This window comes from Oncorhynchus nerka, linkage group LG27 (assembly GCF_034236695.1).
Source record: "Oncorhynchus nerka isolate Pitt River linkage group LG27, Oner_Uvic_2.0, whole genome shotgun sequence".
In the NCBI taxonomy this organism is placed as follows: domain Eukaryota; kingdom Metazoa; phylum Chordata; class Actinopteri; order Salmoniformes; family Salmonidae; genus Oncorhynchus; species Oncorhynchus nerka.
In genome coordinates this window covers 11602114-11626788 of record NC_088422.1, presented here as the reverse complement: position 1 = coordinate 11626788, position 24675 = coordinate 11602114, and the positions used below count along the sequence as shown (strand labels likewise).

Below are 24675 nucleotides of genomic sequence, written 5' to 3'. Positions count from 1 at the left end.
AAGCTATGACTGTCCTCGAGTGGGTTAATCCAATAAGAAGCAGTGGTTAGCAAGACATCAGACATAGACCCATGTTTATCACCAAGATACATTTTTAGATTAAGACAGCTAACACACAAGTGGATGGAGAGAGTGAGACAAGCGAGCAACAGAAGATGAGGAAGGGAGGGAGGAAGGGAGAGCAGGCAGAAGCGGGGTCCTAAAGGCAAGCCTCTCCCCCCTCCTCAAGCCTCTCCCCCCTCCTCTCTGACACTGGGGGGGAAGGCAGAGGCTGCTTAAGTTTGTTCACATTTAAGCAACCTCCTCCTCATCCTTAAGTTAGTTCACATCTAAGCAGGAGCAGCCTCATCAAGTTAGTCACGTCTAAGCAGGAGCAGCCTCATCCTTAATTTAGTTCACATCTAAGCAGGAGCAGCCTCATCCTGAATTTATTTCACGTCTAAGCATCCTCCTCCTCATCATTCATTTAGTTCACATCTAAGCAGGAGCAGCCTCATCAAGTTAGTCACGTCTAAGCAGGAGCAGCCTCATCCTGAATTTAGTTCACATCTAAGCAGGACATTCCTCAACCTTAAGTTAGTTCACATCTAAGCAGGAGCATCCTCATCCTTAAGTTAGTTCACATCTAAGCAGGAGCATCCTCATCCTTAAGTTAGTTCACATCTAAGCAGGAGCATCCTCATCCTTAAGTTAGTTCACATCTAAGCAGGAGCATCCTCATCCTTAAGTTAGTTCACATCTAAGCAGGAGCATCCTCATCCTTAAGTTAGTTCACATCTAAGCAGGAGCATCCTCATGCTGAATTTATTTCACGTCTAAGCAGGAACATCTTCATCCTTAAGTTAGTTAACGTCTAAGCAGGAGCAGCCTCATCCTTAAGCAGAGGGGTGGAGAGAGAACTGCTCTAAAGATGGCTGCATTATGGTGTTGCATTATGGTGTTGGACATGAACGCGACCCTGTTTTTTTACCACAAAGGTGTCTCTTGTTGTCTCTCAGGTATCTGAACTATTTTGCCACCAAGTCCAGTCCCACAGGGGTGATCTTGGACCTGTGGGAGGCCCAACACTTCCCAGACGGGAACCTCAACAGACTGGCCGCCGTGCTGGAGGAGATGGGTCGCCACGACAGCCTGGTCCCATGACGACGGAGCACTGACACCCGAGGACCGGACCAGGGTCCATCTGAGTGTGTCTGAGTCACAGACACCGACGGACACAAACAGACCAACGCACAGACAGACAATGTCTTGACTGTCACCCATGGCAATGGGCAGGACAAAAAAAACACGTGTGTGTGGGAGAAATTAGTGAGCAAAAAGACCTTGTTGTTGATGTGTGATCCGAGTCGTTCTCTTTGCTGTGATTATTTTGTATTGGGGGACAACAGAAAGAAAACAAATCCTGGAGATCCCATTGTTATCCTTGGCTGTGCGTTCCTTGGTACAGTCTGCTTTTCTTTATACAGTTTCCTAGGAAACGGTCTATTCTGCTGTCCATATATGTGGATGATTTCCTACTTCAGACTTTACTAACGTATGTAGGCTACTCAGTGACTGTCGCTCAGTCAGAATAGGGAGACAGACAGGAAGCGAAAAGGGACGAGTATTGAAGTGGAGTCCTTGGAATAATGTAGTTATGCGATATGGAGAACCGAATGCAGTCCATTTTATCCGCACCACCAATACTCCCCATACATTGGTTCTGTTGATTACATTTAGCTTGTGTTGATTTCCCTAAATATGTTTAATCATGATTTTAATTTCAGGATTCAAGGTGTGGTGAAGAAACTCTTATGTCTTGCTACCCTTTTGTCTAATTTGTTTCGTTGTGGTTTTGTTGATCTCTAGCGCCATCCTGTGGCCTTTGGAAAAATAACAACATCTATCTTATAATCGTGTCTGAACCGTGTAAATACATGAATAACAAGTACATTCTAATGGCATTATAATATTGCTTTATTGTTAATCATTTTCATTTGTATTGTGATTTATTTTCAGTTAGAGCTGTGAACTGTAGGGAGGGGGCTAGCTAACACATTAGCTTTGTTGTCCGAAATGGCCTATTTTGCAGAACAACTGTGCATTTGAGCACTGGCCGCTTTTGTTGGGGATAAATGTGCAGAGAATTATTGAGGTCAAGCATATCTGGGTCTTACTGATAGAGAATAAAGTGGGTGTGGGTGGGGACTGGAGTACGGTGAAGTTACCCCTAGACACTGATCTTGGGTCAGTTTTACATTTCCCCGACTAATGTTTAAGGTTATGATTGGAGGAGTCAAAGCTGTACCTAGAGGAAACGTCACCCTGGAGCGGGTGGGACTGCCTGTTTTTGCTCTTGAGTTACACCATATCAAACTGATCTGAGACCAGAGCGGAGAGGCCAATACGGTAATATGGAGAAAAGATGCAATGAATTGTGGACATAAAAGCCTCAGTTGCATTAAGTTGGACTGCCTTATTTTCCCAACTTATACAGGTACATAGTAGAATAATGGCAATGGCTATTTGACTAGCTATTTTCTACATTCTGTCCTTCATTATCTCACTTGATGTCATTCAAAAGAGGAGTTTGATTTTGGTTTCAAAGAAAATAAAAATCTTTACCATAGAATAACTAGTTTGGCATGACAATGAGTTGATTTGATAGCATACAAAGATCTGGGGACCAGGCTATAGGATCAAATACATGCAATGACTACATACAACTTTCAATATCAATATAGGTGTTCGATAATAGTCTGTCCCACATCGTATTACGATACTTACAGTATGCATTTCTTCACTGTCATAATGTGGGGCTCAAAACAACACTTTAGAATGGAAGACAAAGCTGCACATTAAGCTGTTTGTGTAGATGTGGAGAACCTGCTCAGCTAATAGCGTAGACAAAGTTTTCAGGAAGGTAAAATAGAAGCCAATAACAAACTGAACCGTGAATACGTGGACTACAGGGACGCAGAGGATCATGGTTTGAAAAGCCTGTTTCAAAATGTCCACGTTGCCACATGTTCCACAACGCATTAAGTTGCCACATGTTCCACCACGCATTAAGTTGCCACATATGGCCACATGTTCCACCACGCATTAAGTTGCCACATATGGCCACATGTTCCACAACGCATTAAGTTGCCACATATGGCCACATGTTCCACAACGTATTAACAGGGTGAATGCTGAAAGAATTAAAGAGGGATATTTTTTCATGAAGAAAGAAAAGAGTGCATGTTGACCAACGAAGTGAAATATACAACACAGGGATGTTAATGTGACAGCCTGCGTTAGAAGATATCAAAGTATGTAAATGTTTTATGATGTACAGAATACCACTGTCAAATACATTTTTGGCTGTTTCAGTACAGTATATAAAAAGAGCAGTACAGTTAGATACTAGTTTGTATGTTTACCAGTTTGGTTTATTTTGTTTTTGGTAAAAGCTGTGTCTACTATGCAAACTTGGCATCCTTTACAAACAAATGATATTAATAGAGCTGTGCTAGTAAGTGCATTTTATTTTATTATCTGATTAAAAATGATTAATGATATAATTTGTGTTAGTGTAGTGAGGTTGTCGTCCACTCTAGTTTGGCTTCATGACGCCGCCGCTGACTCTCCCAAAATGCTTGCATCTCCTCAGTTTCTGTACAAAGTGTAAGAAAGAATTTTTAAGACTGTTAATAAATTATATTTATAAGCAATGCTGAAAATGAGTACTGATGTGGTCTTATGTTAATGCATGAGCTAGTCTAGCTCTGGTCCACTAATATTATTAGTGGAGGAATGTGCCCTGGACCTAACGCCATGGACCAGAGCTAGAGTCAGTCCTACATTAGGCCAAACACTTCATTGAAGTAAGCCAAATTGCCCGGTGTTCAGTAACATATTACAATGCGAATATGAACTCTGCACACGTCTCGCTTTAAACTTGAATATGCATCAGAAAATCAGCCACAACAGTAGATAAGGCATCAGGAGTTTGGAACTGTTTTATTGGGGGAGTATTAAGCCTAGCACATTGGTTAGTCTCTGTCTCATCAACATACCTCTTTACAGGCCTAAAAATGCACAGGCCTAAAATGGCACAGGCCTAATAAGGCACAGAGCACTGAGGAAAAGCAGGGCAGGCACTCATTCTGTGCACAATTCAACCACAACAACCTGTTCTCCATGTCTAACTCTACTACAATGACAGTACCTCAGATGTACCTTTGAATAATAGAGGGGATATTGTAGATTACCGACAAAATGTCTGCCCCCTTCTCCCTCCTCTTGTAAACTGAGGAGAGACAGTGTAGAGAGAGAGAGAGAGAGAGAGAGAGAGAGAGATAACGGTAGAGTGAGAAGGATCCCCAGTGATGCCTTCACATTTCTTTAGGAGGTTTTGTAAGGTTGGACAAAGTACCCTGCTAGCAATGAGGAATCGGCCCAGAAGCGTCCCTCTTCCGGGGGGCCGGAACTGATTGAATCGGCCCAGAAGGACTGCCCAGAATTGGCCCAAGTACATCAAGGCCATTTCCATCAATCGGAATTCAGCCGACTTTGCCAGCATCTTACCAGAATCCCCCTAGAAGCGGCCCGATGCAAATTTAAATAAATGTATACAAAATTAACTGATTTAGTCATTTTAAATATTATTAAATTACATTTTATACATACAAATTATACTCATCCACAAAAAAACATTTTGTGTCAAAGGAAACACCATACACCTGGTGACCTTGTCAGTGTGCATGTGCCTGGCCTGCCAAAGGAGTCACTACAACGCGATGGGACAAGGACATCCCTGCCGGCCAAACCCTCCCCTAACTCAGGCGACACTTGGCCAATTGTGCATCGCCTCATGGGTCTCCTGGTCGCGGCCGGCACGGGTCTCAAATCAGCATCTGTAGCAACACAGTTCGCTGCTACGATGCAGTGTCTTAGACCGCTGCGCCACTCGGGAGGCTCCATCCACAAAGTTTTTAATGGTTGTATGATGTACTGTTTTATCTTTTTTGTGTGATTTGATTTAAGTGCCTTAATGTATTTGGACCCCAGAAAGAATAGCTGCTGCCTTGGCAGGAACTAATGGGGATCCATAATAAACCCCAGGAAGAGTAGCTGCTGCCTTGGCAGAAACTAATGGGGATCCATAATAAACCCCAGGAAGAATAGCTGCTGCCTTGGCAGGAACTAATGGGGATCCATAATAAACCCCAGGAAGAATAGCTGCTGCCTTGGCAGGAACTAATGGGGATACATAATAAACCCCAGGAAGAGTAGCTGCTGCCTTGGCAGGAACTAATGGGGATACATAATAAACCCCAGGAAGAGTAGCTGCTGCCTTGGCAGGAACTAATGGGGATACATAATAAACCCCAGGAAGAGTAGCTGCTGCCTTGGCAGGAACTAATGGGGATACATAATAAACCCCAGGAAGAGTAGCTGCTGCCCTGGCAGGAACTAATGGGGATCCATAATAAACCCCAGGAAGAGTAGCTGCTGCCTTGGCAGGAACTAATGGGGATCCATAATAAACCCCAGGAAGAGTAGCTGCTGCCTTGGCAGGAACTAATGGGGATCCATAATAAACCCCAGGAAGAGTAGCTGCTGCCTTGGCAGGAACTAATGGGGATACATAATAAACCCCAGGAAGAGTAGCTGCCTTGGCAGGAACTAATGGGGATCCATAATAAACCCCAGGAAGAGTAGCTGCTGCCTTGGCAGGAACTAATGGGGATCCATAATAAACCCCAGGAAGAGTAGCTGCTGCCTTGGCAGGAACTAATGGGGATACATAATAAACCCCAGGAAGAGTAGCTGCTGCCCTGGCAGGAACTAATGGGGATCCATAATAAACCCCAGGAAGAGTAGCTGCTGCCTTGGCAGGAACTAATGGGGATCCATAATAAACCCCAGGAAGAGTAGCTGCTGCCCTGGCAGGAACTAATGGGGATCCATAATAAACCCCAGGAAGAGTAGCTGCTGCCTTGGCAGGAACTAATGGGGATCCATCATTAATACAAATACAAAACACACACATACACCAACTGACACTCACAAGTGCCTGACTCTATTAGACAATGTCTTTGTCATGCTTTGTTTTTTTTAAAATATAATTATTGTTTTATATTCTATCTATCTCTGATAAGTTACCCAGGAAAGGTACAAAAAATGCCCATATTAATATAAGTAGCCTTAAAAATCACTTAGATCATTCATTTGATGATACAGCAGTAGCAATGCAGGGATATAACATCTAAAGAGACTATTGAGTAGGTGTTGCTGTATATTGTAATGAACCTGTAAGGCCACCAAAACTCACATGCAGTTTATTGACTAGTGTAAACAGTCTAGGACACTGATTTTCCATGAAATAATCAAGTTGTATTTTATTTGGATGAACAGACAGTGCTCCCCAGCACTGACTGGCAGCACAAAGCCTTCCCAAGAACTCAGCATGCCCCCCCAATCATCTGGATAAACACACATAAAATACCCTCTGAGATGTGTACAGTAACCAAACGCATTCAGGATGCATTGACCAAACAGGCCTCCTAATACAGTTGAAGTCGGAAGTTTACATACACCTTAGCCAAATACATTTAAACTCAGTTTTTCACAATCCCTGACATTTAATCCTAGTAAATATTGAATGTGAAATGTCAGAATAAAAATGGAGAGAATTATTTATTTCAGCTTTTATTTCTTTCATCACATTCCCTCCCAGTTGGTCATAAGTCTACATAAACTCAATTAATATTTGGTAGCATTGCATTTAAATTGTTTAACTTGGGTCAAACGTTTCGGGTAGCCTTCCACAAGCATCCCACAATAAGTTATGTGGATTTTGGCCCATTCCTCCTGACAGAGCTGGTGTAACTGAGTCAGATTTGTGGGCCTCCTTGCTCGCACAAGGAGGCTTAGATTTGTAGGCCTCCTTGCTTGACTTGTTCAATTCTGCCCACAGATTTTCTATAGGATTGAGGTCAGGGCTTTGTGATGGCAACGCCAATACCTTGACTTTGTTATCCTTAAGCCATTTTGCAACAACCTCAGAACAATGCTTGTGAAGTGTACCAGTCCCTCCTGCAGAAAAGCACCTCCACAACATGTACACCTCCAATTGACTCAAATGAAGTCAATTAGCCTATCAGAAGCTTCTAAAGCCATGACATAATTTTCTGGAATTTTACAAGCTGTTTTAAGGCACCGTCAACATAGTGTATGTAAACTTCTGACCCACTGGAATTGTGATACAGTGAATTATAAGTGAAATAATCTGTCTGTAAACAATTGTTGGAAAAATTGCTTGTGTCACGCACAAAGTAGATGTCCTAACCGACTTTCCAAAGTTATAGTTTGTTAACAAGAAATTTGTGGAGTGGTTGAAAAACAAGTTTTAATGACTCCAACCTAAGTGTATGTAAACTTCCGACTTTATTTGGGTTCTACCCCCCTGTGATCTTCCGCTGTAATTGACTCAGGTGCTAGACCCGTCTCAAAGGAGACCCTTTCTCTTCCAGGTGCACAGGGAAACTCAGTGTTCACGTCCATTTGCTTTGTAAGAGTCTCTGTGTCTTCAACTGAGCTTTCATTCCTGACAGTGTCCAGTTCCCATTCCACTGAGACATTAACATCCTTTGGAACCCACAGTCTCACAATGTCCCCCACCCTTCTCTTGAAGGGGTAGTGTGTCTGACTAGGCACAAATGAGTCAGTGCTCAACTCAGTCTCTTGTCCCGTGCCAGTGACCTCATGCTTTGAAACAAACCCAAGTAAGGTTTGAGCCTGTTGTAGTGTACATGATAAGCATGATAAGCATGATAAGGTCCATTACACTGTATTTCTTCATACAGCACCTCTGACAGTTTCTTTTCAATTTTGAAAGGACACTTGAATTTCTGTCTCAGTTTGAGTGATCCCCTGTGGTAGTCTCTAAGCCACACATATTCATTTTCCTCATACCTCTGGGGTGTCACCTTGAGATCAATGTATTGCTTTTGTTTACATGTGGCTTTTATGTGATTTCTCTTTACAGCTTCCCTTACAGTGCTTAAATACCCTTGCACCTTTTGCACATACTGAGACACATAAAGTTTCCAGAACCACATGAACTGGTAATGTCATTTCAGTACTGAAAAGCACCATGTATGGTGTGAACCCCGTGGAATATATATATTTTTTTATTTAACTTTTATTTAACTAGGCAAGTCAGTTAGGAACAAATTAGTATTTTGCAATGACGTCCTAGCCCGGCCAAACCCTCCCCACGACGCTGGGCCAATTGTGCGCCGCCCTATGGGACTCCCAATCACTGCCGATTGTGATACAGCCCGGGATCGAACCAGGGTCTGTAGTGACACCTCTAGCACTGAGATGCAGTGCCTTAGACAGCTGCGGCACTCAGGAGCCCCAAAGAGTGAACGCTACTCCTGTATGCCAACATCACATATGGGAGTATCTCATCCCAATTTATTTGATTGTCATCAACAAAAGATGACATCATATTGATTAGAGTTCTGTTCATTCTTTCCACTAAACCATTTGATTGTGGGTGGTATGGAGAGGTTTGGGTTTTGTTCATTTGTAAAAGATTACACATCTCTCTATGACATCTCTTTCTCTCTGGATAGAGAGAGGAATGCCTAGCTTCAACACAAATTCCTCTACTAGTTTCTTGCCCACTATTACTGCTTCCTGATTGGGCATGGCATATGCCTCTGACCACCTAGTAAAGTTATCTGACACTACCACTACCATAATTACCTCGTCCCATCTCTGTAAATGGACCCATTTTGTCTCTCAAAATGGTGGCCTGTGACATAACTTTTCATGGGTGGTCTGGGGGCTGGACCCTGTAACATATACGCAGCGCACGCGACACAGCCCTTACAACACTGCTTTATGGCTCTCTGCTAACCTGGCCAATAAAATCTTGCTCTGATTATACTGGTGAGTTTTCCTACTCCTAAATGGCCTCCTGTTCTATCATTGTGGTTGAAGGCAAGTACCTCATGAACAAGCTCATTTGGTACCACCCCTCTCCAGATGGTGTCATCTGTCTCATAGTTTTGACTCTCAAGGAATAACACCCCATTCTTCACATGTAATCAAATCAAATCAAATTGTATTTGTCACATACACATGGTTAGCAGATGTTAATGCGTGTGTAGCGAAATGCTTGGGCTTCTAGTTCCGACAATGCAGTAATAACCAACGAGTAATCTAGCTAACAATTCCAAAACTACTACCTTATACACACAAGTGTAAAGGGATAAAGAATATGTACATAAAGATATATGAATGAGTGATGGTACAGAACGGCATAGGCAAGATGCAGTAGATGGTATCGAGTACAGTATATACATATGAGATGAGTAATGTAGGGTATGTAAACAAAGTGGCATAGTTTAAAGTGGCTAGTGATACATGTATTACATAAAGATGCAGTAGATGGTATCGAGTACAGTATATACATATGAGATGAGTATGTAAACAAAGTGGCATAGTTAAAGTGGCTAGTGATACATGTATTACATAAAGATGCAGTAGATGGTATCGAGTACAGTATATACATATGAGATGAATATGTAAACAAAGTGGCATAGTTTAAAGTGGTTAGGGATACATGTATTACATAAAGATGCAGTAGATTATATAGAGTACAGTATATACGTATACATATGAGATAAATAATGCAGGGTATGTAAACATTATATTAGGTAGCATTGTTTAAAGTGGCTAGTGATATATTTTGCATCAATTCCCATCAATTCCCATTATTAAAGTGGCTGGAGTTGAGTCAGTGTGTTGGCAGCAGCCACTCAATGTTAGTGTTGGCTGTTTAACAGTCTGATGGCCTTGAGATAGAAGCTGTTTTTCAGTCTCTCGGTCCCAGCTTTGATGCACCTGTACTGACCTCGCCTTCTGGATGATAGCGGGGTGAACAGGTAGTGGCTTGGGTGGTTGTTGTCCTTGATGATCTTTATGGCCTTCCTGTGACATCGGGTGGTGTAGGTGTCCTGGAGGGCAGGTAGTTCCTAATGACCCCCACACTTGTTTGAAAGGCCTGAACTTTGGCTCTGATTGCAACCCCACAGGGAGCTCTGCTTTACACTCTTTTTGTCATTTCTTTAACTAGGAGACCATTGGGTGTCTATCCTGTCCTTCCAAAGGAAAGCTGCATTTTTGGGTACTGCCTGGCTCATTTGAGCTCCAACTGCAGGCTCAATAGTGACATCCTAAGGCTTGTTTACGATGGCTCTCAGATTGACAGTGGCCTCCTGTGAGACGGCTGTGTTCACACTCTCTCTCTCTGTGTGTGTGTGTGTGTGTGTGTGTGTGTGTGTGTGTGTGTGTGTGTGTGTGTGTGTGTGTGTGTGTGTGTGTGTGTGTGTGTGTGGATGTGACTTACCATCTGCATTACTGTGCAGTCTCTCTGGCCTCTGGACAATATCATAGTCAAACTGATCCAGTATCTCTAGCCTCTGGACAATATCATAGTCAAACTGATCCAGTATCTCTAGCCTCTGGACAATATCATAGTCAAACTGATCCAGTCTCTCTGGCCTCTGGACAATATCATAGTCAAACTGATCCTGTATCTCTAGCCTCTGGACAATATCATAGTCAAACTGATCCAGTATCTCTAGCCTCTGGACAATATCATAGTCAAACTGATCCAGTATCTCTAGCCATCTAGTCAACTGTTCCTCAGGTTGTTTGAAGTTACTCAGCCACCTCAGTGAGCTGTGATCATTTCCCAGTAGAAATGTCCTCTCCAGCTAAAAGTGTCTGATGTGTTTAAGAAACACTACTACATCAAGAAGCTCCTTCTTGGTAGTTGAATACTTCCCCTCCTGTTTTGACAGTGCCTGACTGGCTCTCTACCCTCATGTTTCTGGGAGAGGACTGCCCCTATGCCTGTGCGACATGCATCAGTATCCATTATGAAATCTAAATTTGGGTCTGGCCAGTGTGGAGGATGTGGTAAGTTTTTACTTGAATTACTTAAAGGCCACTTGACACACTGCGTTCCACTCAAACATTTCCCCCAATCTGCACAAAGGCTCCGTCATAGCGGCAAAATCTGTTATGAACCTCCTGTAGTGTGACGCCAGGCCTAGAAAAGCTTCTTGCTTCTGTCAGCAAGTTGGGGCTAGGCCATGACCTGACTGTCTCTGTTTTCATGGGGTCAGTGGACCAGCCGAGAGGATGTGTCCCAGGTAGCTCACCTGCGACCTGAACAAATGGCACTCAGATGGCTTCACCTTAACTCCTGCTTGCTCCAGTCTGCTGAAAACCTTGTCTAAACACTTCACATGTTCTTTGAATGTACGACCAAACACCATGATGTCATCTAAGTACACCAAGCATGTTGTTCACTGTAAATCAGCCAAAACCAGGTCCATGAGACGCTGGAAGATGCTTGGTGCATTTGTCAACCCAAACCCCATGGCCTGGAATTTGAAAAGCCCTCTCTTTGTCTCAGAAGCAGTTTCGCAATGATCCTCGGTGTATACCTCGACTTGCCAGTACCCTCGACTTGCCAGTACCCTCGAGTACCCTCGACTTGCCAGTACCCTCGACTTGCCAGTACCCTCGACTTGCCAGTAACCTCGACTTGCCAGTAACCTCGACTTGCCAGTACCCTCGACTTGCCAGTACCCTCGACTTGCCAGTACCCTCCACTTGCCAGTACCCTCCACTTGCCAGTACCCTCCACTTGCCAGTACCCTCCACTTGCCAGTACCCACTGGTTAAGTCTAAAGTGGAAAACCACTGAGCACCGGCAAGCGACTCCAAGGTCTCGTCAATCCTAGGAAGTGGATAAGCATCTTTGTTTTCCGTGTAACCTTCTGTATTCCGCACATAACCTGATTGAGCCGTCCTTCTTTCTTACTAACAGCACTGGTGCTGGCCATGGACTGATGGGTGGGCTAACTATTCCCCTTTCTAACTAACAGCACTGGTGCTGGCCATGGACTGATGGGTGGGCTAACTATTCCCCTTTCTTACTAACAGCACTGGTGCTGGCCATGGACTGATGGGTGGGCTAACTATTCCCCTTTCTTACTAACACCACTGGTGCTGGCCATGGACTGATGGGTGGGCTAACTATTCCCCTTTCTAACTAACAACACTGGTGCTGGCCATGGACTGATGGGTGGGCTAACTATTCCCCTTTCTAACTAACAACACTGGTGCTGGCCATGGACTGATGGGTGGGCTAACTATTCCCCTTTCTTACTAACAACAATGGTGCTGGCCATGGACTGATGGGTGGGCTAACTATTCCCCTTTCTAACTAACAACACTGGTGCTGGCCATGGACTGATGGGTGGGCTAACTATTCCCCTTTCTAACTAACAACACTGGTGCTGGCCATGGACTGATGGGTGGGCTAACTATTCCCCTTTCTAACTAACACCACTGGTGCTGGCCATGGACTGATGGGTGGGCTAACTATTCCCCTTTCTTACTAACAGCACTGGTGCTGGCCATGGACTGATGGGTGGGCTAACTATTCCCCTTTCTTACTAACACCACTGGTGCTGGCCATGGACTGATGGGTGGGCTAACTATTCCCCTTTCTAACTAACAACACTGGTGCTGGCCATGGACTGATGGGTGGGCTAACTATTCCCCTTTCTAACTAACAACACTGGTGCTGGCCATGGACTGATGGGTGGGCTAACTATTCCCCTTTCTTACTAACAACACTGGTGCTGGCCATGGACTGATGGGTGGGCTAACTATTCCCCTTTCTTACTAACAACACTGGTGCTGGCCATGGACTGATGGGTGGGCTAACTATTCCCCTTTCTTACTAACAACACTGGTGCTGGCCATGGACTGATGGGTGGGCTAACTATTCCCCTTTCTAACTAACAACACTGGTGCTGGCCATGGACTGGTGGGTGGGCTAACTATTCCCCTTTCTTACTAACAACACTGGTGCTGGCCATGGACTGATGGGTGGGCTAACTATTCCCCTTTCTTACTAACAACACTGGTGCTGGCCATGGACTGATGGGTGGGCTAACTATTCCCCTTTCTAACTAACAACACTGGTGCTGGCCATGGACTGGTGGGTGGGCTAACTATTCCCCTTTCTTACTAACAACACTGGTGCTGGCCATGGACTGATGGGTGGGCTAACTTTTCCCCTTTCTAACTAACAACACTGGTGCTGGCCTTGGACTGATGGGTGGGCTAACTATTCCCCTTTCTAACTAACAACACTGGTGCTGCCCATGGACTGATGGGTGGGCTAACTATTCCCCTTTCTAACTAACAACACTGGTGCTGGCCATGGACTGATGGGTGGGCTAACTATTCCCCTTTCTAACTAACAACACTGGTGCTGGCCATGGACTGATGGGTGGGCTAACTATTCCCCTTTCTTACTAACAACACTGGTGCTGGCCATGGACTGATGGGTGGGCTAACTATTCCCCTTTCTAACTAACAACACTGGTGCTGGCCATGGACTGATGGGTGGGCTAACTATTCCCCTTTCTAACTAACAACACTGGTGCTGGCCATGGACTGATGGGTGGGCTAACTATTCCCCTTTCTAACTAACAACACTGGTGCTGGCCATGGACTGATGGGTGGGCTAACTATTCCCCTTTCTTACTAACGACACTGGTGCTGGCCATGGACTGATGGGTGGGCTAACTATTCCCCTTTCTTACTAACGACACTGGTGCTGGCCATGGACTGATGGGTGGGCTAACTATTCCCCTTTCTAACTAACAACACTGGTGCTGGCCATGGACTGATGGGTGGGCTAACTATTCCCCTTTCTAACTAACAACACTGGTGCTGGCCTGGACTGATGGGTGGGCTAACTATTCCCCTTTCTAACTAACACCACTGGTGCTGGCCATGGACTGATGGGTGGGCTAACTATTCCCCTTTCTAACTAACACCACTGGTGCTGGCCATGGACTGATGGGTGGGCTAACTATTCCCCTTTCTAACACGTCCTGCAAATGCTTGTCAAAATCTTCTTGCAGATGAACAGGCACCCGTCTCAACGCTTGTTTGATAGGCCTGGTGTCCCCTATGTCAATCTTATGCTGGACTAGTTTTGTGCAGCCCAAGTCTAATTCACCAGTGCTAAACACTCCAACATACCTTCCCACCATTTCCTATATATATATATATATATATATATATATATATTCCAGCTGCAATCTATGTCCAGCTCTTGCATTAAATGTTCTATGTCCCACTTTGCTGTGGTGCGAGGGTATGGCGGCTGGTTAGAATCCTGTAGGCTAGCAACGATAGTGTCTTCACTACCCTTCTCCCAGATAGAGAAACCCCCCAGTTCAGTGCCCTCTTTCAGTAACTGTGATTGCGGAGTTACATTCATCACACGCACTGACAGTTTCCCTTCACTAAGCTGCAAACGCCAAATGCTGCCAACAGGTTACTTGTAGTATCAGTGACTTAAAACGCAGGGCTCAAGAATACCCTCAGTTTTGTCATTGTCCCCTCAACTTTACCAGTTATAAACATTTCACTGGAGGGGATAATCGTGTCATTCATCACAAACACTTTACACACTCCCCCTGCCCCTCCCCTGAAAATCAACAGAATCTGTTTCCCCAAAACACAACATGTTTTCTTTCTCAAATCAAGTACAGACCCACATTTTACCAGGAAGTTTGTCTCGATCAGTGCACACTGGTCTGTGTCGCTAGCGAATACAAAATCCCAGGTCAGATTAAAACCGTCAATGTTTATGACTGTGAACCAGCTACCCAGGACTGAGAGAAACTGTCCATTTGCTACTTTAACCATGTTGTGGTATGGTTGCAGTGTACCCCTCTTACCTCCAGTAGCATTTCTCCATACCTGTTTGTGTACCATGACCTCACCACCATGACCTCACCACCATGACCTCACCAACATGACCTCACCACCATGACCTCACACTCGAAGTTAGCAATTTTGCACTCCAGGTAAACCCCACTAGATCCTGCCACATACGTCTCGTGTCTGAGCCATTGAATTGTGACTCCACTTTGTCTCTGTACTGACGTTTTGCCTGTTTGATTGCCTTACGGAGGGAATAACTACACTGTTTGTATTCTACCATATTCCCAGTCACCTTGCCATGGTTAAATGAGGTGGTTGGCACTTTCAGTTTTGCGCGATTGCTGTCATCTATGCATGTTTTCTGGTTTGGGTAGGTTTTAATAGTTACAGTAGGAACGTCATCACCTATACACTTCCTGATGAACTCAGTCACCGTGTCCGTCTATACGTCAATGTTATTCTCAGAGGCTACCTGGAACATATCCCAGTCCACCTGATCAAAACAAACTTTAAGCATGGATTCCGATTGGTCAGACCAGGGTTGAGTTTCTGTTTGAGTTTCTGCCTATAGGAAGGGAGGAGCAAAATGGAGTCGTGATCTGATTTGCCAAAGGGAGGGCCTTGTAGGCATCTCGAAAGGCGGTTGTAGAAGTGGTCCAATGTTTTTACAGAGCGAGTACTACAGTCAATGTGTTGATAGAACTCTGATAGCGCTTTCCTCAAATTTGCTTTGTTAAAATCCCCAGCGACAATAAATGCGGCCCCAGGATATGTTATCACAATCACATTATGAGTAGTTAATCATGAAACATACACCACCGCCTTTCTTCTTCTGGAGAGTTCTTTATTTATATATTGGGGCGGCAGGGTAGCCTAGTGGTTAGAGTGTTGGACTAGTAACTGAAAGGTTGCAAGTTCCAATCCCCGAGCTGACAAGGTACAAATCTGTCGTTCTGCCCCTGAACAGGCAGTTAACCCACTGTTCCTTGGCCATCATTGAAAATAAGAATTTGTTCTTAACTGACCTGCCTAGTTAAATAAAGGTAAAATAAAAAATAAAAATTCCCAGCTGGCTGCAGGGGTGGAAAAAGTACCCAACAGTCATACTTGAGTAAAAGTAAAGATACCTTAATAGAAAATGACTCAAGTAAAATTCTACTTGAGTAAAAGTATTTGTTTTAAGATGTATCAAAAGTAAAACTATAAATAATTTCAAATTCCTTATATTAAGCAAACCAGACGATCCAATTCGGGAAAGTTGTATTCCTGCTCGTAATGCTGGTGAGTTACCACCACTCAGATATCCTGAAGTTATTTCCGGATGTATGTAATAACACCAAAAACATTCTGGGATGATAATGTAAGAAATAACACACAAAAAAAAACAAAGTACTGCAAAGCTAGAAGCAGAGCTGTCATGTCTGTCGACGCCATCTTGTTGTGGGTGAGGTGGATTCTTTTTGTTTGTCCATCAATAATGAAAAACCACTTGGTATTGACAACATAGATGGAAAGCTACTGAGATTGGATGAAAATGTTTGTCCTCAAAACATGGGGGAAGCCAAAGTCATTCCACTACACAAGAATGGTAAAGCACCCTTTGCTGGTTCTAACAACCGAACAATCGGCATGCTGCCGACTCTTAGCAAACTTCTGAAAAGAATAGTGTTTGACCAGATACAATGCATGTGTCCATGTATGCTGATGATTCAACCCTGTGTCAGTAATCACAGCTAGTCAAGTCACTTCAAACCTACACAAAGAGTCGCATGTCAGTTTTATTATGGGTGGCTAGTGATAAACTAGTCCTGAACATCTCTAAAACTAAGAGCATTGTATTTGGTACAAATAATTCCCTAAGTTGTAGACCTCAGCTGAATCTGATCATGAATAGTGTGGCTGGTAAGCAAGTTGAAGAGACTAAATTACTTGGTTTTACCTTAGATTGTAAACTGTCATGGTCAAAACATATAGATGAAATGGTTGTAAAGATGGGGAGAGATCTGTCCTTAATAAAGAGATGGGGAGAGGTCTGTCTGTAATAAAGAGATGGGGAGAGGTCTGTCTGTAATAAAGAGATGGGGAGGGGTCTGTCTTTAATAAAGAGATGGGGAGAGGTCTGTCCTTAATAAAGAGATGGGGAGAGGTCTGTCCTTAATAAAGAGATGGGGAGAGGTCTGTCCTTAATAAAGAGATGGGGAGAGGTCTGTCCTTAATAAAGAGATGGGGAGAGGTCTGTCCATGATAAAGAGATGGGGAGAGGTCTGTCCGTAATAAAGAGATGGGGAGAGGTCTGTCCTTAATAAAGAGATGGGGAGAGGTCTGTCTGTAATAAAGAGATGGGGAGAAGTCTGTCTGTAATAAAGAGATGGGGAGAGGTCTGTCTGTAATAAAGAGATGGGGAGAGGTCTGTCCTTAATAAAGAGATGGGGAGAGGTCTGTCCATGATAAAGAGATGGGGAGAGGTCTGTCCTTAATAAAGAGATGGGGAGAGGTCTGTCCTTAATAAAGAGATGGGGAGAGGTCTGTCCTTAATAAAGAGATGGGGAGAGGTCTGTCTGTAATAAAGAGATGGGGAGAGGTCTGTCTGTAATAAAGAGATGGGGAGAGGTCTGTCTGTAATAAAGAGATGGGCAGAGGTCTGTCTGTAATAAAGAGATGGGGAGAGGTCTGTCCATGATAAAGAGATGGGGAGAGGTCTGTCCATGATAAAGAGATGGGGAGAGGTCTGTCCGTAATAAAGAGATGGGGAGAGGTCTGTCTGTAATAAAGAGATGGGGAGAGGTCTGTCTGTAATAAAGAGATGGGGAGAGGTCTGTCCATGATAAAGAGATGGGGAGAGGTCTGTCCTTAATAAAGAGATGGGGAGAGGTCTGTCCTTAATAAAGAGATGGGGAGAGGTCTGTCCTTAATAAAGAGATGGGGAGAGGTCTGTCTGTAATAAAGAGATGGGGAGAGGTCTGTCTGTAATAAAGAGATGGGGAGAGGTCTGTCTGTAATAAAGAGATGGGCAGAGGTCTGTCTGTAATAAAGAGATGGGGAGAGGTCTGTCCATGATAAAGAGATGGGGAGAGGTCTGTCCATGATAAAGAGATGGGGAGAGGTCTGTCCGTAATAAAGAGATGGGGAGAGGTCTGTCTGTAATAAAGAGATGGGGAGAGGTCTGTCTGTAATAAAGAGATGGGGAGAGGTCTGTCCATGATAAAGAGATGGGGAGAGGTCTGTCCTTAATAAAGAGATGGGGAGAGGTCTGTCCTTAATAAAGAGATGGGGAGAGGTCTGTCCATGATAAAGAGATGGGGAGAGGTCTGTCCTTAATAAAGAGATGGGGAGAGGTCTGTCTGTAATAAAGAGATGGGGAGAGGTCTGTCTGTAATAAAGAGATGGGGAGAGGTCTGTCTGTAATAAAGAGATGGGGAGAGGTCTGTCCTTAATAAAGAGATGGGGAGAGGTCTGTCCTTAATAAAGAGATGGGGAGAGGTCTGTCCTTAATAAAGAGATGGGGAGAGGTCTGTCCTTAATAAAGAGATGGGGAGAGGTCTGTCTGTAATAAAGAGATGGGGAGAAGTCTGTCTGTAATAAAGAGATGGGGAGAGGTCTGTCCTTAATAAAGAGATGGGGAGAGGTCTGTCCTTAATAAAGAGATGGGGTGAAGTATGTCCTTAATAAAGAGATGGGGAGAAGTCTGTCTGTAATAAAGAGATGGGGAGAGGTCTGTCCTTAATAAAGAGATGGGGAGAAGTCTGTCTGTAATAAAGAGATGGGGAGAAGTCTGTCTGTAATAAAGAGATGGGGAGAGGTCTGTCCTTAATAAAGAGATGGGGAGAAGTCTGTCTGTAATAAAGAGATGGGGAGAGGTCTGTCCTTAATAAAGAGATGGGGAGAAGTCTGTCTGTAATAAAGAGATGGGGAGAAGTCTGTCTGTAATAAAGAGATGGGGAGAGGTCTGTCCTTAATAAAGAGATGGGGAGAGGTCTGTCCTTAATAAAGAGATGGGGAGAAGTCTGTCTGTAATAAAGAGATGGGGAGAGGTCTGTCCTTAATAAAGAGATGGGGAGAGGTCTGTCCATGATAAAGAGATGGGGAGAGGTCTGTCCATGATAAAGAGATGGGGAGAGGTCTGTCCTTAATAAAGAGATGGGGAGAGGTCTGTCCATGATAAAGAGATGGGGAGAGGTCTGTCCATGATAAAGAGATGGGGAGAGGTCTGTCCATGATAAAGAGATGGGGAGAGGTCTGTCTATGATAAAGAGATGGGGAGAGGTCTGTCCTTAATAAAGAGATGGGGAGAGGTCTGTCCTTAATAAAGAGATGGGGAGAGGTCTGTCCATGATAAAGAGATGGGGAGAGGTCTGTCTGTAATAAAGAGATGGGGAGAGGTCTGTCTGTAATAAAGAGATGGGGAGAGGTCTGTCCTTAATAAAGAGATGGGGAGAGGTCTGTCCATGATAAAGAGATGGGGAGAGGTCTGTCTGTAATAAAGAGATGGGGAGAGGTCTGTCTGTAATAAAGAGATGGGGAGAGGTCTGTCCTTAATAAAGAGATGGGGAGAGGTCTAGCTGTAATAAAGAGATGGGGAGAGGTCTGTCTGTAATAAAGAGATGGGGAGAGGTCTGTCTGTAGTAAAGAGATGGGGAGAGGTCTGTCTGTAATAAAGAGATGGGGAGAGGTCTGTCCTTAATAAAGAGATGGGGAGAGGTCTGTCCATGATAAAGAGATGGGGAGAGGTCTGTCTGTAATAAAGAGATGGGGGGAGGTCTGTCTGTAATAAAGAGATGGGGAGAGGTCTGTCCTTAATAAAGAGATGGGGAGAGGTCTAGCTGTAATAAAGAGATGGGGAGAGGTCTGTCTGTAATAAAGAGATGGGGAGAGGTCTGTCTGTAATAAAGAGATGGGGGGAGGTCTGTCTGTAATAAAGAGATGGGGAGAGGTCTGTCTGTAATAAAGAGATGGGGAGAGGTCTGTCTGTAATAAAGAGATGGGGAGAGGTCTGTCTGTAATAAAGAGATGGGCAGAGGTCTGTCTGTAATAAAGAGATGGGGAGAGGTCTGTCCATGATAAAGAGATGGGGAGAGGTCTGTCCATGATAAAGAGATGGGGAGAGGTCTGTCTGTAATAAAGAGATGGGGAGAGGTCTGTCTGTAATAAAGAGATGGGGAGAGGTCTGTCCATGATAAAGAGATGGGGAGAGGTCTGTCCTTAATAAAGAGATGGGGAGAGGTCTGTCCTTAATAAAGAGATGGGGAGAGGTCTGTCCATGATAAAGAGATGGGGAGAGGTCTGTCCTTAATAAAGAGATGGGGAGAGGTCTGTCCTTAATAAAGAGATGGGGAGAGGTCTAGCTGTAATAAAGAGATGGGGAGAGGTCTGTCTGTAATAAAGAGATGGGGAGAGGTCTGTCCTTAATAAAGAGATGGGGAGAGGTCTGTCCATGATAAAGAGATGGGGAGAGGTCTGTCTGTAATAAAGAGATGGGGAGAGGTCTGTCTGTAATAAAGAGATGGGGAGAGGTCTGTCTGTAATAAAGAGATGGGGAGAGGTCTGTCCTTAATAAAGAGATGGGGAGAGGTCTAGCTGTAATAAAGAGATGGGGAGAGGTCTGTCCTTAATAAAGAGATGGGGAGAGGTCTGTCCTTAATAAAGAGATGGGGAGAAGTCTGTCTGTAATAAAGAGATGGGGAGAGGTCTGTCCTTAATAAAGAGATGGGGAGAGGTCTAGCTGTAATAAAGAGATGGGGAGAGGTCTGTCTGTAATAAAGAGATGGGGAGAGGTCTGTCCATGATAAAGAGATGGGGAGAGGTCTGTCCTTAATAAAGAGATGGGGAGAGGTCTGTCCTTAATAAAGAGATGGGGAGAGGTCTGTCCATGATAAAGAGATGGGGAGAGGTCTGTCCATGATAAAGAGATGGGGAGAGGTCTGTCCTTAATAAAGAGATGGGGAGAGGTCTGTCCATGATAAAGAGATGGGGAGAGGTCTGTCCATGATAAAGAGATGGGGAGAGGTCTGTCCTTAATAAAGAGATGGGGAGAGGTCTGTCCATGATAAAGAGATGGGGAGAGGTCTGTCTGTAATAAAGAGATGGGGAGAGGTCTGTCTGTAATAAAGAGATGGGGAGAGGTCTGTCTGTAATAAAGAGATGGGGAGAGGTCTGTCCTTAATAAAGAGATGGGGAGAGGTCTGTCCATGATAAAGAGATGGGGAGAGGTCTGTCTGTAATAAAGAGATGGGGAGAGGTCTGTCTGTAATAAAGAGATGGGGAGAGGTCTGTCCTTAATAAAGAGATGGGGAGAGGTCTAGCTGTAATAAAGAGATGGGGAGAGGTCTGTCTGTAATAAAGAGATGGGGAGAGGTCTGTCTGTAGTAAAGAGATGGGGAGAGGTCTGTCTGTAATAAAGAGATGGGGAGTTGTCTGTCTGTAATAAAGAGATGGGGAGAGGTCTGTCCTTAATAAAGAGATGGGGAGAGGTCTGTCCATGATAAAGAGATGGGGAGAGGTCTGTCTGTAATAAAGAGATGGGGAGAGGTCTGTCTGTAATAAAGAGATGGGGAGAGGTCTGTCCTTAATAAAGAGATGGGGAGAGGTCTAGCTGTAATAAAGAGATGGGGAGAGGTCTGTCTGTAATAAAGAGATGGGGAGAGGTCTGTCTGTAATAAAGAGATGGGGGGAGGTCTGTCTGTAATAAAGAGATGGGGAGAGGTCTGTCTGTAATAAAGAGATGGGGAGAGGTCTGTCTGTAATAAAGAGATGGGGAGAGGTCTGTCTGTAATAAAGAGATGGGGAGAGGTCTGTCCATGATAAAGAGATGGGGAGAGGTCTGTCCATGATAAAGAGATGAGGAGAGGTCTGTCCATGATAAAGAGATGGGGAGAGGTCTGTCTGTAATAAAGAGATGGGGAGAGGTCTGTCTGTAATAAAGAGATGGGGAGAGGTCTGTCCATGATAAAGAGATGGGGAGAGGTCTGTCCTTAATAAAGAGATGGGGAGAGGTCTGTCCTTAATAAAGAGATGGGGAGAGGTCTGTCCATGATAAAGAGATGGGGAGAGGTCTGTCTGTAATAAAGAGATGGGGAGAGGTCTGTCTGTAATAAAGAGATGGGGAGAGGTCTGTCCTTAATAAAGAGATGGGGAGAGGTCTGTCCATGATAAAGAGATGGGGAGAGGTCTGTCTGTAATAAAGAGATGGGGAGGGTCTGTCTGTAATAAAGAGATGGGGAGAGGTCTGTCTGTAATAAAGAGATGGGGAGAGGTCTGTCTGTAATAAAGAGATGGGGAGAGGTCTGTCTGTAATAAAGAGATGGGGAGAGGTCTGTCCATGATAAAGAGATGGGGAGAGGTCTAGAGATGGGGAGAGGTCTGTGTAATAAAGAGATGGGGAGAGGTCTGTCTGTAATAAAGAGATGGGGAGAGGTCTGTCTGTAATAAAGAGATGGGGAGAGGTCTGTCTGTAATAAAGAGATGGGGAGAGGTCTGTCCTTAATAAAGAGATGGGGAGAGGTCTGTCCATGATAAAGAGATGGGGAGAGGTCTGTCTGTAATAAAGAGATGGGGAGAGGTCTGTCTGTAATAAAGAGATGGGGAGAGGTCTGTCCTTAATAAAGAGATGGGGAGAGGTCTAGCTGTAATAAAGAGATGGGGAGAGGTCTGTCTGTAATAAAGAGATGGGGAGAGGTCTGTCTGTAATAAAGAGATGGGGAGAGGTCTGTCTGTAATAAAGAGATGGGGAGAGGTCTGTCTGTAATAAAGACATGGGGAGAGGTCTGTCTGTAATAAAGAGATGGGGAGAGGTCTGTCTGTAATAAAGAGATGGGGAGAGGTCTGTCCATGATAAAGAGATGGGGAGAGGTCTGTCCATGATAAAGAGATGGGGAGAGGTCTGTCCGTAATAAAGAGATGGGGAGAGGTCTGTCTGTAATAAAGAGATGGGGAGAGGTCTGTCTGTAATAAAGAGATGGGGAGAGGTCTGTCTGTAATAAAGAGATGGGGAGAGGTCTGTCTGTAATAAAGAGATGGGGAGAGGTCTGTCTGTAAAGAGATGGGGAGAGGTCTGTCTGTAATAAAGATAAAGGTCTGTCCTGTAATAAAGAGATGGGGAGAGGTCTGTCTGTAATAAAGAGATGGGGAGAGGTCTGTCCGTAATAAAGAGATGGGGAGAGGTCTGTCCATGATAAAGAGATGGGGAGAGGTCTGTCCATGATAAAGAGATGGGGAGAGGTCTGTCCTTAATAAAGAGATGGGGAGAGGTCTGCTGTAATAAAGAGATGGGGAGAGGTCTGTCTGTAATAAAGAGATGGGGAGAGGTCTGTCTGTAATAAAGAGATGGGGGAGGTCTGTCTGTAATAAAGAGATGGGGAGAGGTCTGTCTGTAATAAAGAGATGGGGAGAGGTCTGTCTGTAATACAGAGATGGGGAGAGGTCTGTCTGTAATAAAGAGATGGGGAGAGGTCTGTCCATGATAAAGAGATGGGGAGAGGTCTGTCCATGATAAAGAGATGGGGAGAGGTCTGTCTGTAATAAAGAGATGGGGAGAGGTCTGTCTGTCTGTAATAAAGAGATGGGGAGAGGTCTGTCCATGATAAAGAGATGGGGAGAGGTCTAGCTGTAATAAAGAGATGGGGAGAGGTCTGTCTGTAATAAAGAGATGGGGAGAGGTCTGTCTGTAGTAAAGAGATGGGGAGAGGTCTGTCTGTAATAAAGAGATGGGGAGAGGTCTGTCTGTAATAAAGAGATGGGGAGAGGTCTGTCCTTAATAAAGAGATGGGGAGAGGTCTGTCCATGATAAAGAGATGGGGAGAGGTCTGTCTGTAATAAAGAGATGGGGAGAGGTCTGTCTGTAATAAAGAGATGGGGAGAGGTCTGTCCTTAATAAAGAGATGGGGAGAGGTCTAGAGATGGGGAGAGGTCTGTAATAAAGAGATGGGGAGAGGTCTGTCTGAGATGGGGAATAAAGAGATGGGGAGAGGTCTGTCTGTCTGTAATAAAGAGATGGGGGGAGGTCTGTCTGTAATAAAGAGATGGGGAGAGGTCTGTCTGTAATAAAGAGATGGGGAGAGGTCTGTCTGTAATAAAGAGATGGGGAGAGGTCTGTCTGTAATAAAGAGATGGGGAGAGGTCTGTCCATGGGGATAAAAAGAGATGGGGAGAGGTCTGTCCATGATAAAGAGATGAGGAGAGGTCTGTCCATGATAAAGAGATGGGGAGAGGTCTGTCTGTAATAAAGAGATGGGGAGAGGTCTGTCTGTAATAAAGAGATGGGGAGAGGTCTGTCCATGATAAAGAGATGGGGAGAGGTCTGTCCTTAATAAAGAGATGGGGAGAGGTCTGTCCATGATAAAGAGATGGGGAGAGGTCTGTCTGTAATAAAGAGATGGGGAGAGGTCTGTCTGTAATAAAGAGATGGGGAGAGGTCTGTCCTTAATAAAGAGATGGGGAGAGGTCTGTCTGTGATAAAGAGATGGGGAGAGGTCTGTCTGTAATAAAGAGATGGGGAGAGGTCTGTCTGTAATAAAGAGATGGGGAGAGGTCTGTCCTTAATAAAGAGATGGGGAGAGGTCTGTCTGTAATAAAGAGATGGGGAGAGGTCTGTCTGTAATAAAGAGATGGGGAGAGGTCTGTCTGTAATAAAGAGATGGGGAGAGGTCTGTCTGTAATAAAGAGATGGGGAGAGGTCTGTCTGTAATAAAGAGATGGGGAGAGGTCTGTCCTTAATAAAGAGATGGGGAGAGGTCTGTCCATGAGCTGTAATAAAGAGATGGGGAGAGGTCTGTCTGTAATAAAGAGATGGGGAGAGGTCTGTCTGTAATAAAGAGATGGGGAGAGGGTCTGTCTGTAATAAAGAGATGGGGAGAGGTCTGTCTGTAA

General features: G+C 44.5%; 1 protein-coding gene across 1 annotated transcript in view; it reads left to right on the top strand.

Annotated features, from left to right (window-relative positions):
• The window catches only part of unc5ca (unc-5 netrin receptor Ca), a 367477-nt gene extending 363773 nt beyond the window's left edge, over positions 1-3704 (top strand). The window contains 2 exon segments of the mRNA XM_029637116.2: positions 999-1129; positions 1132-3704. Of these exon segments, the coding sequence (XP_029492976.2) occupies positions 999-1129; positions 1132-1157 (157 nt within the window). The 3' untranslated portion in view covers positions 1158-3704.
• The last annotated feature ends 20971 nt before the right edge of the window (positions 3705-24675 follow it).